Below are 13,688 nucleotides of genomic sequence, written 5' to 3' on the forward strand. Positions count from 1 at the left end.
AATGATCAGGAATTATTTTCTACTGCCACATAAACTAAGACTAGAAATGTTGGGTAAAAGTTGTAGCTATCTAGGTTTCCTTTAAATACAAAGAAAAAAACCTTCCTGACGAGCACTGTCCAAAAGCGGAGCAGATGGCGTGTGGAGCATTCTTATAACTTTGTAGAGGGTTGGTTGCTTTTTTGGGAAAAGCAAAAAACTGAGCAAGCTCCTTTCAAGGATAATTATATGGTTTCTTGCACATTGTGGGAGGTTGAACTAAGAGATCCTTCTGTTTCTTTCCATCCTGTAATTGTATCATTCTATGATAGTTGGCAATTTTGAACTTTAATCAGAAACTGTATGAAATGATCATAACTATATGTTTTCTTGGCCTGGTTCACAGCTTCTTCCTCAGATATCCTCCTCCATAGTCACCTTTTCTTTTTTTGATAGTCCAATCGCAATAATCAGTCTGTAAATAACTTGGAAACAACAGCAATTCTGAAGTCAGTGCAAATTTGTTAAGAACAAATCTTGCCTTATCATATTATTTAATCAGGTAACTTCCTTAGTAGATTAATGGAATGGTGTATATTCCATTAAAATAGATTGTCCCCCTCCCAAATCATTTGAAAATATTCATACCATTCTGATTAGCAAGTTCAATATAAAATGGGTAATATTACAGTGACATCGATACATATCTGGTTTGAAAATCATACTCAGTGAGTGTTATCAAGGTGGAATAAAGGATGTCAGAAAATACAATTCTGGAAAATTCTATTAAGGGTATCAATTTATATCCTGAATGAAGAAGTAGAGGAAATGTTTCTCAAATTTTTCATGATGACATAAGATTCAAGATTCAGTTAAATCGATTTAATGCTATCAGACCTTGATAAGTTAGAGTAATAAGCCAAACATAATGGTATAAAATCAATCAGAGACAAAGCTCTTCATTAGGAAATATAAATTAAATGCTCAAATATAGCTCGAGGAATACTTGGCTTGATAATAATGAAAAATATGATGTAGTGGTATTTGATTACAAGCAAAGTAAATCAATAATGTCACATGCCTGCAAAGGAAAAGGTTAAAAGCTATTTTAATTGCAGAAAAAGTAATATAATTTCCTAATCACAAGATGTAGTAATTCCTCTATTTTCTGCCCTCATCAAATCCCACATCTAATATTGTATTAATTACTATACAACCCACAAAGGGCTCAACCAGACTGAAATAGATTCAGTGGGTGATAAGGATAATTATGATACTAGAACCTAAATGCTATGAAGAGTGATGGAAGGAATTGGGAATATTTAGTCTTTGGAAGAGAATGGACAAATACAATGGACTTCAAAATACCTGAAAGAATGTCACCCAGAAAAAAAAAGTATTCTATATTTTCAGAGATTAGCATATGGAATCATAGATTCCAGCCACAGGAAGGCAGATTTCAGATGAAGATAAGGAAAAATTTCCTACAATAAGAGCAGTTTCAACAGTGGGACCAATGACCCTGAGAAATGATGGACTCCTAGTTCAAGTGGAGGACAGATAGCCATCTGTATGGGATTTGGATGGTGCACGTGATTTAATCTAATGGCCTCCACTGTCCTTTTTCAATTCAACAAATACCTGGTTTTATTGTGATAAAAGTCATTCTGGAAAAACACATCTGACAGCAATTAGAACAGAAACATCTGTATTCTATTGCAAATACAACAGGTAAATAAAAGGATGTGTATATAGTACCTTTCCTTTTTCTGGCTGAAAAGACCACTGATGGACGCTGTTTTGAAACGGATCTTTGTGAAGCATCCGTGAGCTCTTCTGAGCTCTGTAGCAGAGATGAACTGGCTAAAGTGCCTTTACACAGCCTGAGTTGGATCCCTCAGCATATCTCAAATATGGCTCTGTGTAACTGAAACTTTAAATAGACACTGGCCCCTTGTGGGCGATGTGGTTACATGCATTTCTGCAGCTTCAACAATTTCACTTATTTAGAGACAGTGCTACAAAGGCACAACTCAAGGACACGACAGTAATTAAAAATTAAATTCAGCATGTTCTTAGACATCAGTCTTTGGTGTGTGCGTGTGTGCGTGTATTTGTTAAATTTATATGCCACCCATCTCACTCAAGTGGGCAGCTTCCAAACTTCATAAAAAACAAATGTGCAAATGAATTCTATTGGGGTAACATTTTCTGCCAGCTCAAGGACTAGTGGATAGCACTTAAAACTCTCATGGTTTCATTATTATTTTTGTCAAGAAATAGCTTATTTTTAAAGGGGAAGCCTCAAATAATATCTACCTTCTCTAATATGAAGAAATCAGATTATTACTTCCGACTTTGCTCAGTAGATATTTATTGCACATCCTTTATGCTTCTGAATGTTTTTAGCTCCCAGAGCATGTTTTCCTTGTGCTGATTTTAGCAGGAAGCCTCAATCACTATGCAAAGCAGGATGAACTCCTCAAGCCTTCCCTCTGTCAGATCCCTGGGGATGGCTTACCATCAAAAGACATTACCTTATAAGAGTAATGGAGAAGTCTTGAAGTTGCCACTGGGACTTGAGCTTAATTCAAACTTAATAATAAAACATTGACGCAGACAAGTATTACAACTTCCCAGAGGAGAAATCTTTTATATAAGGCATATGTTGTAACAGGAATTGCCTCTCCCTCAAATTCTGCCATGTACCCCTCTTAAAGGCAGAATCAGACCACACTCTCCTTCCCTCATGCATGCACAGTATTCATGCTCGAAAGAAGCAATGTTCCTTTTCCTCTTTTCTCATTGCTCTTAAATTAGAACTATGGTCTAGGAAGATTCTGTGCGAAGAACCGGAAAACCTCATGTGAGAACAGTCAGTCAGAGGAACATCCTGCCTTCAGAAGTTGTGAGTGTTGCATAGTGGAGGTTTATAAGAGATTGGACAGCCATTTGTCCAGAATGGTACAGGTCAGTGATGGCAAACATTTTTTGGCTCGGGTGCCAAAAGGGGGGGAGCGCAGGAGGGTTGCGCGTGGGCATGCCACACCCATAACGCAATGCGCGACCCCCAGCGCTCCCCCATTTTTTGCATGCTTTTTTCGCCCTCCCCAGGGTCCGGAGGCTTTATAAGCCTCCTGAAGGCTCCGGAGGACTAAATCGGCCCTATGGACAACAATGTTCCCTCTAATTTTTTTTCAGTGTGAGCGGAAAAGTATAGTGTTTGAGCGGAACATTTTCATGCCTGAGCACCTAAGAGAGCAACAGTTTGAACTGTTGTCATGTCTGCTGGATATTTGCGCAACATTCCAAGTGTCAACTGCCAATTGCGAGTGAGGTTTCAGCCCGATGAATGCCAGGCATGAAAATGTGCCGCACAAACACTATACTTTTCTGGTCACACTGAAAAAAAAAAGCCTCTCTGCTAAACTTTTACATTGTTAGACTGGCTAGAGAGAGACATGGCACCAACAGCCTGGGCCCTGGCATTTTGCAGGCAACCTGTCCTCTCACATTCCTTTGGAATGCAATCCATCACATCTGAATTAGATTTTGCCAATTATCCTATCAAAAGATAATCCTATTATTCTAAAATATGACTGTCAATATTAAAAACTGTAAATATTTAATGCTGATGAATAATAGCAGTAATTGTTATTTAGTATGACTAAAATCAGTATTGATATATCAATATAATATCAATCAAAATTGACAATAAACACTAAAATAACAATACAAATATATAATGTGGAGTATAAATGTAATAAATATAATATATAAATGCAATATAAATGTAATAAAATGATTTATCATGAAACTCTCCCCCTTGCCAAAACTATTTTGAATAATGATATAAAATTAATCAAGTATTGCATTTATTTTTCAAAATGAATGTACTAATTTTTTATTATTTCAGTTTTGTACTCCATCTTTTCATCTCCAAGGCATTCAAAGCAGCTAACATATTTTTTTTTAATTGAAATCTACTTAAAAACTAGTGTTAACATCACAATAAACCAGTTCAAAAAGCCTGGCTAAAAAGGGAATTATCCTTTTCTAAAACCAAAAAAGAAAGAAGAACTGCTGTAGGATTGTATTCCATAGTATTTAATCAATGCAGAGCTTTCAAATGTAATCCAAATTATATATCTAAACAACATTATAAATCATTTAAATATCAGAAGATTAGAGCATTGTTTTTTCTGATCTCTTGGCAGAAAGGATGTGTACTGGCATTTAATGGAATTTAAAATGATTAAGTCCATGACACAAATTGCACAATAGGAAATCCAGGCCAGAATTTAGCAGGCCCAGGGGAAAAAAGTAGGTAAGGCCACTTTATAGCTAAATTTGATACCATTAAAAATTAAATAGGATTAAAATCTGTGGTTTATAATTTACCCAGTTGTGCCATGCTGTCCACCCCACTCCTTTGGCCGGCGTTAGCCTGCTGCACCAAGGAGGCACGTAAGAGAAAAAAAACCAGGAGATACGCACGCAGGACATCTGGACGGGGAGAACCGGCTCCACCTCATCCCAAACAAAACGGAAGTTTCCCCCCCCCCCCGCACCTGGACTGCTGCCCTCTTTTAAATCTCCCCCAAGGCAGAGGAAACTTGGCCTCCTCCGAGAGTTGCTCTCTGTAGTTTGGGGAGCGAAGACGGGCTGAGCTTTCTCTATCCTCCCCCTGCAACTTCCCAGCACACAGAAGGTCCAGATATTGGGGAGGGGGGCCCGGGAGTTAAGGGGCTTCAGCGCAGCCGTCGACAAAGGCAGAGGCAGAAAGGGGGCTTTTCGGTCCTGGGGGAGACACAGTGCCCCTCGCCTGCTCCTCCACGGGCTTCTCAGCAAGCAGCTGCCAGGCAGAAGCACGACCTCCATAGGGCTGCTGGGTGGGACAAAGGCCGGGAAAGCGACTAAGGCGGCGGGGGCGGGAGGGGAGCCGGGATGTCCTTTAACATTGGGAGATACGCACGCAGCTAAGCACGCAGCAACCTTGGCGTCTAAGCGGGCGTGTCCACAGCATGCGCATGCCCACCCGCACGTCCGAGACAGGACATAAAAAGGGAAGGACGACCGGAGCCAGCCCCGTTTAGGGCGCCGGCTTGCACGCAAGCGAAAAGCTTTGTTGAATGACAGGTCCAAAGCGCGGAGAATCAGGAGGTGCTACCCACATGCAACCGCAAAATAAACCGCACCAATTCCACCCAAACTTTTTTAAAAATGTTGTTAAGACTCCTGTTTAGCTAGAGGGGGTTTCGTTCGCGATTCCGTGGCTGTTCTGCAGAGTGCAGAGACTGCAGTCCGTGTCCGGCAAATGACACTGCGCGGCAGTGAGAAACTGCTGCGCGGTATTTACTAGCCATGTGCGCGGCCGCGCAGCCGCGCACCTTAGAGGGAACATAGATGGACAAACCGGAAGTGACTTCAGGTTTGCTCGTAGGGTCGTTTTTTGCCCTCCAGAGCCTTCAGGGAAGCCTCCGGAAGGCCACTGAAGTTTCCGGAGGGCTAAAACCTACTCTACAAGCAAACCGGAAGTCTGTTCCCGAACTTCTGGTTTGCCCGTAGGGCTGGTTTTTTGCACTCAGGAGGCTTCAGAAAAGCTCCTGAAGCCTCCAGAGGGCCTCGGGGGGGTGGGGGGGAGACTGTTTTCCCTCTTCCCAGGCTCCTATAAAGCCTCTGGAGCCTGGGGAGGGTAAAAAATGGCCTCAAAAAAAGGCTGGTCAGCTAGCCAGCGCGGGCAGCGCTGGCCAACTGTCAGGGCAACACCTCACATGCCCTGACAAATGGCTCTGCGTGCCACTTGTGGCACACGTGCTACAGGTTCGCCATCCCGGGTATAGGTTCTCCTACCTGAGCAGAGGGTTGGATTAGATCTCCAAAGTCCCTTTCAACTCTTCTCTATTTTGTTATTCTGCTTCCTTGAAGTTCTTCTATGCTCTGCTATGCTAATATGCATAGTCCTCAACTTCATTTGGTGATCAGTTGAAGTTACAACAGCACTGAAAAGTGACTTATGAGAGTTTTTCACATTTATGATTGTTGCAACATCCTCATGGTCACGTGATCAAAACCCACATACTTGGCAACTATATTTATGACTGTTCCTTTTGCAATCTTCTGACCAGCAAACTCAATTCAGAAGCCAGATTGACTGCACAGTGATTCACTTAACTGTAGTAAGAAAGATTATAAAATGGGGCGAAAAACTCACTGTATAACTGTTTCATTTAGCAATAGAAATTTTGGGCTCAATTGTGATAAGTCGAGGACTATCTGTAGAGTATATAAATATCTGAAATTAGAATTACTTGTCTCGATATACAGCTCTTTATTTGTCGCACTGAGGAGATTCCTTATACCTTTTTATTGTGAATATTTTCAGACCAAGCATTTTGCATCCATTGCAAGAAGTGAAATTTCTTCAGCCTCCTGCTTTCAATTTTTTTACTGATATAGATTCAGTGGAATTCAGTCAAGAGTAAGATATAAGAATAAGACCTTGACTCGGACAAACATGATGATTCCACATTGAAATAAATCATTTTTTAAGACACATATGTTGTGAATGGGCGATGCGATGGCTCAGTGATTAAAGATGTTGTGTTTGTCATCTGGAAAGCTGTCAGCCTGGGTTTGAGACCAGAATGCCATGCAACAGGGTTAATTCTCACTTGCCCCAGTTTAAACTTCGCAGTTTGAAAGCATGCAAATGTGAGTAGATAAGTAGGTACCACTTTGGCGGAAAGGTTACTACGTTCTGTACTTTCATACTGGTTACATGAGGTAAGCACGCCTCAGACAACACAGGCTCCCTCAATTGAGAATCAGAGATGAGCAACACTCCCTTGAGTCAGTCATGACTGGACAGAGGAAACCTTATGTTGTGAATGGAATTGCTTCTCCTTCTGGTTTATAAATGGACACTACATTCAGACATGCACAAACACATTCTCTTCTCCTATGTCTTCCAAATTTACTCAAGAGCCTTTAATGAAGGGATTTTGTTGATGCAGAAGTGGCCCAGCTAACTTCAGGAATATTTAATTTATGGGTTCAGCTGGAAATATTACATGTGAGAGCTTGTTACTCTCTTTTACAATTTTATTTATTTACTTACTAGCATTTTTTCAATTACTATATTCTACATTTGTACTACCGCAAAGAAGAATTCTAAATCCTTGCTTCCAATTGAACCACAATCTGATAAAGTAGGATTTAAACTGTGAGTTAGGAATGTGAAGAAGCATTATCATAATACATACAGTAACTACATAACAAACTCCTCCAGAGTGACAATACTACAACTATAATTGTAATTTTATTTTTAGAACTGATCCAGGGACCGTAAATTTTATCCATTAAGTCTCTACAATAAAAAAGCCCAAATAATTTCCCCTTTTAAAACATCAAAAGTAAGTTATACCAAAAGGAAAATTAACAAAAATTCTATATTTTCCAGTAATTGTTTGCTCATTTTTTTATTCCAACAGCAACCATCATAGCACCTAATTGATACTATATGTCATTTAAAAATTTTAAGTACATGAGTTTTTACTTGCTTTTCAAATACTTGCATTTTTCCCCCTACTTTTCAGTTAACCTAAGAAAAAACTGGCCTTCTATGGGTTTTTTTGTTTGTAGCCAAGGTGGGTATTTTCACTTTGTGTTTTTTGTTTTACAATGACACTACAGTCACTATACTTTGTAGGACTGATTGTTTTCAACAAGTACACAAGGCACAAAACGTGGTTTTTTTTCAGTATGAATTCACTTGAATCCTTTAATGCAGAGGCCCAGAAGATTTTATGATATACACAGTATCCGGTAGTTTAAAATGTAAAAACAATCATTCAGAAAAAAGGCAAAAAAGTTAGTTTTCAAGCTTAGTAAACATACATTACAGACTTCAGCAAGACAGCTATCAAAGAGATTCACATTGTATTTGGATCTAGTAGCAAGGGTTTGGGATATTTTTTTTTGTCTTTTTAAGTAGCAAAAGTGACGATGTTTTAAATTTCTGGAACAAATGAAGCTATCAATTTTATTTACAGTATAAACAGGACTTTTTATTTTTAAAGTGAAGATAACACCCTGTCACATGTTGAAAAAAAGCAGTATCTTAATTCTCGAATGCAAAATAAAGCAATATGAAAGTAAAACTATATATATATATATATATATATATATATATATATATATATATATATATATATATATATATATATATATATATATATATATATATATATATATATATATATATATATATATATATATATATATATATATATATATATATAAAATTTATATATATTTATATGTATAAATAAATATCTTCTGCTCTGAAATTCTGAAATCTTCTCAGCTCTGTCGTACATGTGATTCTGATCAGAGTCCCCTTGGTCTTTATCATAATAAATGATTCTGAATTTTCATTCTTCTGCTGATGCTCTAATGAATTGCTTTTCATACAAGCTCATGACGTGGTGGACAAACTGATATTGTTCACTAGTCTGGATCATTCCTCCCCTGGAAAGAGAAGCAAGGGAGAATTTAAATTTTAAAAAGATGAGGAAACTATTATTTATTATTTATTTATTTTTTTGGATTTCTAAACCGCCCCCTCTCCCAAAAAGGGAAGAACTAGTTTTACTTCCAGAAAAGATATACAGTATAGTAGTCCTTGACTTACAATCACAAGGGAGCCCAAAATTTATGTTGCTAAGTGAGACATTTCTTAACTGAGTTTGTCCCATTTTATGACTTTTCTTGCTACAGTTGTTAAATGAATCATTGCTGTTTTTAAGTTAGTGACATAATTGTTAAGTGAATCTGGCTAGCCCATTGACTCTGTTTGTCAGAGGGTCGCAAAGGATTACGTGACTCCGGGACACTGCAACCGTCATAAATATGACTCAGTTGCCAAGAGTCTGAATTTTGATCATGTGACCATCTGCTGCAATGATCGTAAGTGTGAAAAACAGTCATAAGTCACTTTTTTCAGTGTCGTCGTAACTTTGAACAATAACTAAACAAACTGTTGTTAAGTTAAGGACTACCTGTACAAAACTAATGGAAATAAGACCAAATATAAAAGGTCACATTTAGGACTGACTTAGGAAGCAGGCAACTTTATTGCTAGCTCTAATGCTTTTTCATAAAAAGGTATTCAGAAAGGAAACTGATTTCAATGCATTTGTTTGCTGTAGTTAGATGGCTAATGAATTTTAACAGTAGAAATTGGTTGGTAGGTTATGGAACCATTTGGAAAATGCAAGCTTAGTGCCACATTTGAAAATAGTTATCAACAAAAAAGAATGAACACAAGTAAAACTGAACTATAGTCCTTAAATCACTTAGAATTTTAAAGCCCATTATAAAATAATCATTTCAATCTCCGAAGATGTGGGAGGGTGGGAGTTTTGTTTTTGGATTCTATACTTAAATTAAGCTACTAAGGAGAAATATATTCCTGCTAAGTCTTTTTCTGAACAAATATTTTAACTTAACTTAACTTAATTTAAATACAGGACTTTCTATCTGTCAAATACAAACGAGGTTTATTTTTCAAAAAATACCACTGAGTTAATATACACAGAAGGTTAAGTTTTCATTTGACACATAATTGTTTTGGAAATAATATTAAGTATAATCTTTATTGTCATTGTACTTAAATACAACAAAATTGGTTGTATTGATCTCATTGAACTCACAACTGAAAAAAAAATCCATAATGATTCATTCTAAGATTAGTTAAAAGTCCATCTCATCCACTGTGTTCTTAGACAATAAAAACAGAAAAAAAGTGAATAAAATTAAGTGGAATAAAATCAGTGCTACACAGAAAAAAAAATCAAAAATCAAGAATTTTAACACTTTTTACAAATTATAATATTTTTATGGATAAATCACTGACTTTTCCCATGTTTGTACATTCACAGTTTTATTCTGAAGCAATAAATACCTGTTTACATATTATAAAGTAATAAATAGAAATTTAATTTGTTAGAAATAGAAATTTAATTTGTTAGCCGCACCCTCTCCGCAAGGGACTGCTATTGAGTGCTGGATTAAGAGTGCAACCTTGGTTTGAGCGGAAAAATTATCTTACCTGTCTAACCGTAGCTGGCAAGTTGTTCTGAGTATGTCAACCATGCCCTCATTTTTCCATTGTTTGCAGCAAATGCTGGTAGCAATAAAACAGCCTGTTCTCCCAATCCCTGCACTGGCCAGAGAAAGAATTAAAAAGTGACGACAAAGATCTTCCAAAAAATAAAACATTGTTTAGAACACCTTCTTCGCATCTGGGACTGAGTTTTCCATCTGGGACTGAGTTCATGAGCTTAAGGTCAGGGGGATATTATAACACCATTCAGAAGTCAAGAGTCAAAGCAGAAAATTGAACATAACTGAGGGTCCTTGGTGCTCCCTGATCTTGGTTTTTTCTTGCAGATGTTTCATTACCCAAAATTAGGTAATGAAATATCATGGGTGGTGGTAAGGAATGGGGTTTGTTCTCGTTTTATATTTTAGTGGCTTGCCCTGTCAGTGTTGGTGAGGGTGGTCTTAGAGATTCTTTGGTTGGGCTGTTTACTATTAACTTGTTTGGAAGTTCCTTGATTGGGGTATGGAGTATTGTTTACTTCTTGATTGTTGGTCTGATGGAGTTAATCTATGCTCAACTGGGTGCTATTTGCTGGTTGGGAGGCGTTTTTTTGGTCTTTGTGTTCCCTTTTGGGCTTGTTGATTGCTTCTTTTGCATAGTAATAGAGATACAGTTTTGTCAATGTGAGATCCTGACTTCTAGAAATTCCCTAGCATTTTGGTCTTGGTCCAGGATGGTCACATTTTCCCAATTGCAACTATGGTTAAGTCTGTCCATATGTTGTGAAATTAAAGAGTTTTCATCATGTAAAACCAGGGACTCATTTGAACTCTGAGCTGCGAATATTCTCCTTTATTGGTACTGAACGTAACTGTTTAGCTCTACCACGTGTTCTCAAGTTTTAGGAAAGTATTATTATTTATTTCAGATAATATGGTTGCGTATAGGAATAGAAGTCTTTAGTAGACTGAAACTCTTTGCTTGCCCAAAGTGATTTCTTGTCCATGTGTACAAACATGGTGGCCTTCTGGTTTCTCACGTATTATCCTCTGACTGCAAATTACTGGTAGGTGTGTGATGGGGGACGGTTATACTAGAATATGTGGGGAGTGGATAGAAGTGCTACTCAACCCACAGACTGAATGTGGACCGAGCATATGAAAAGACACTTTAATGAGCTTACATTTTCTTTATCTGGCTCTAATTTATGCAACAAAAAACCAACAGAATATATTTTACCATTGGCCCTGTATTATTTCAGAAAAAGGCAGTTTTATTGGATAAAATGTTACAGGATAAAGTTCCAGAGAGATGTTATGTGAGGCATCTGGTTTCTGTCAGCTTTTATATGTCAACATGTCATTTTAAATAAAGAGAAACAGCAAGTAACAATTACTTCATGGTCCAAGAGCATCTCGGTTTTGAAAGTCTTTAGCTCTGCTGAAAGCTTCTTAGATGACTTTCCATCATTGTCACTTACATTATTTGGGCCAACAGCTAAGCCCCCAGGAAGAAGAAATGCAACTTATGTAGTCATTCCACTCAGATCTACAGATGTTACTGTATTTTTCGCCCTATAAGACGCTCCGGAATATAAGACGCACCCAATTTTAAAGGAGGAAAAGCTAGAAAAAAAAGATTCTGAACCAAATACTGTAGTAAAATATTTTATATCAACTATATAAAGTTAACAGCAGTTTAAGAACAATTTTCTGCAAGAAATCCAGAAATGAAAGAACTCTCAATATTACCAATATGTTCTTCATTTCCCTTCCCCCCTTATATTTCATCTGGTGCTCTCTTATCCAGGCATATTTCATCTAGTGGTCTCATAACCCCCTCATATGCATCTGGTTTGAGTGAATGCTGCTGGAAAGGAGATTGTAAAAAGGAGATTGTGGTGAAACTCACTTAACGACGCTCTTGCTTAGCAACCAAAATTTTGGGCTCAATTGTGGTCATAAGTTTTCTTTCTTTGTTTGTTTCTTTCATCTCTCTCTCCCACTTTCTTTTTTTTCTTTTCTTTTTTCATTTTTTCTGCCTTTCTTTCTCTTTCTCTCTCTTTCTGTTTCTCTGTGTGTCTGTCTGTCTGTCTCTCTGTGTCTAGCTCTTTGTCTCTCTCTCCCTCCCCCCTCTGTCTCTCTCTGTCATTCTTTCTGTGTGTCTGTCTGTCTCTGTATCTCTGTCTCTCTCTCGTCCCTCCTCCATCTGTCACTCTGTATGTGTGTGTCTGTCTGTCTCTCTCTGTCTAGCTCTTTGTCTCTCTCTCCCTCCCCCCTCTCTCTCTCTCTGTCATTCTTTCTGTGTGTCTGTGTGTCTATCTCTGTATCTCTGTCTCTCTCTCACCTCCCTCCTCCATCTGTCACTCTGCATGTGTGTGTCTGTCTGTCTCTCACTCTCTCTCCCTCCCTCTCTCTCTCTCTATCTCTCTGTTTCTCTCTCTGCCCTTCCTCTCTGTCTGTCACTCTGTGTGTATATGTGTGTCTGTCTGTCTGTCACTCACTCAATCACTCACTGTGTGTGTGTGTGTGTGTCTGTGTCTCTGTCTGTCTGTCCCTCTCTCCGTCCCAACTGGAGAACAACCTTTTCTGTCCCCTTACCAGCCCATCCGGGAAGATGAGGAACGCGAGGGGGATCCCTCCCCCCCCCCCGCGGATGGGCTCCGAAGATTGCCTGCTTAAAGATCGCCTGCGAGGGAGATCCCTCCCCCCCCAGCGAGGCTCCGCTGGGGGGGAGGGATCTCCCTCGCAGGGGATCTTTAAGCAGGCAATCTTTAAGCCTTCTCTCTGATCGCTGCCTGCTTCAAAAGGACAAACCTCCGCTGGGGGGGGGGAGGGATCTCCCTCGCAGGGGATCTTTAAGCAGGCAATCTTTAAGCAGCGCGCCTTCTCTCTGATTGCTTCCTGCTTAAAAAGGACGAGGCTCCGCTGCTTCGGAGCGCGTTGCTTCAGGGCGCCCTGACCGCCAGCTCCTACATGCACAAAAAAGACCATTTTCTTTTTAACAAACGCCTCTGCAGACGATCGTGAAAACCTGCGAGGTTGCTTTCAGAGGGGAAAGACGGGCAGCTGTGCAAAGGCTTGTTTTAAAGCAACATCGCAGGTTTTCAAGATAGTTCGGACAGGTGTTTTTTTTTAAAGAAAACCCTGAAAAAGCCGCAAGATCTGGAGAGAGATCCGGCCAGCCCGAGAAGACATTTCTCAGAAGAGATCTCGCCATTTTTTGCATGGGGCATGCTGCAAGGGGGGGGGGGGAAGTGAAGACCTTTTCCAGCTGGCGCAAAGGACTTCCCTGTACTTGCTTTAGTGAGTACGGGCCCGCCCCGATGCAAAAAAAGCCAAGGACTTGCGAGTGAGTGACAGGGGCAGGGCTTCCGCGTTCATTGACCAACCAGCAGAAACCCACCACTGCCCAGGTGGCTACATTCGGCCTATAAGACGCACCCAGATTTTCACCCTCTTTTTTGGAGTAAAAAAGTGCGTCTTATAGGGCGAAAAATACGATATATTTGATTGGGTTTTCCCCCCTTGGTATTATGTATATGCACACCCTTCATACTATTCGCTATTGGAAATTACTTAAGAAATATATATTGCTTCAT

At 39.1% G+C, this 13,688-nt stretch overlaps 1 protein-coding gene across 7 annotated transcripts in view; it reads right to left on the reverse strand.

Moving 5' to 3' along the window:
- Nucleotides 1-8,290: 8,290 nt before the first annotated feature.
- Nucleotides 8,291-13,688, reverse strand: part of PTPN5 (protein tyrosine phosphatase non-receptor type 5) — a 74,816-nt gene continuing 69,418 nt past the window's right edge. For 6 of the 7 annotated variants that reach the window (XM_081940424.1, XM_081940428.1, XM_081940423.1 and 3 more), the window contains 2 exons: nt 10,094-10,207; nt 8,291-8,511 (listed from right to left, as the gene is read on the reverse strand). In XM_081940424.1, coding sequence (XP_081796550.1) covers nt 8,415-8,511; nt 10,094-10,207 — 211 coding nt within the window. In that variant the 3' untranslated portion in view covers nt 8,291-8,414. The remainder of the gene's footprint in view (nt 8,512-10,093; nt 10,208-13,688) is intronic. The other variant, XM_081940429.1, reaches the window with a different exon arrangement.

This window comes from Natrix helvetica, assembly GCF_964273705.1.
Source record: "Natrix helvetica genome assembly, chromosome: 1".
In the NCBI taxonomy this organism is placed as follows: Eukaryota; Metazoa; Chordata; class Lepidosauria; order Squamata; family Natricidae; genus Natrix; species Natrix helvetica.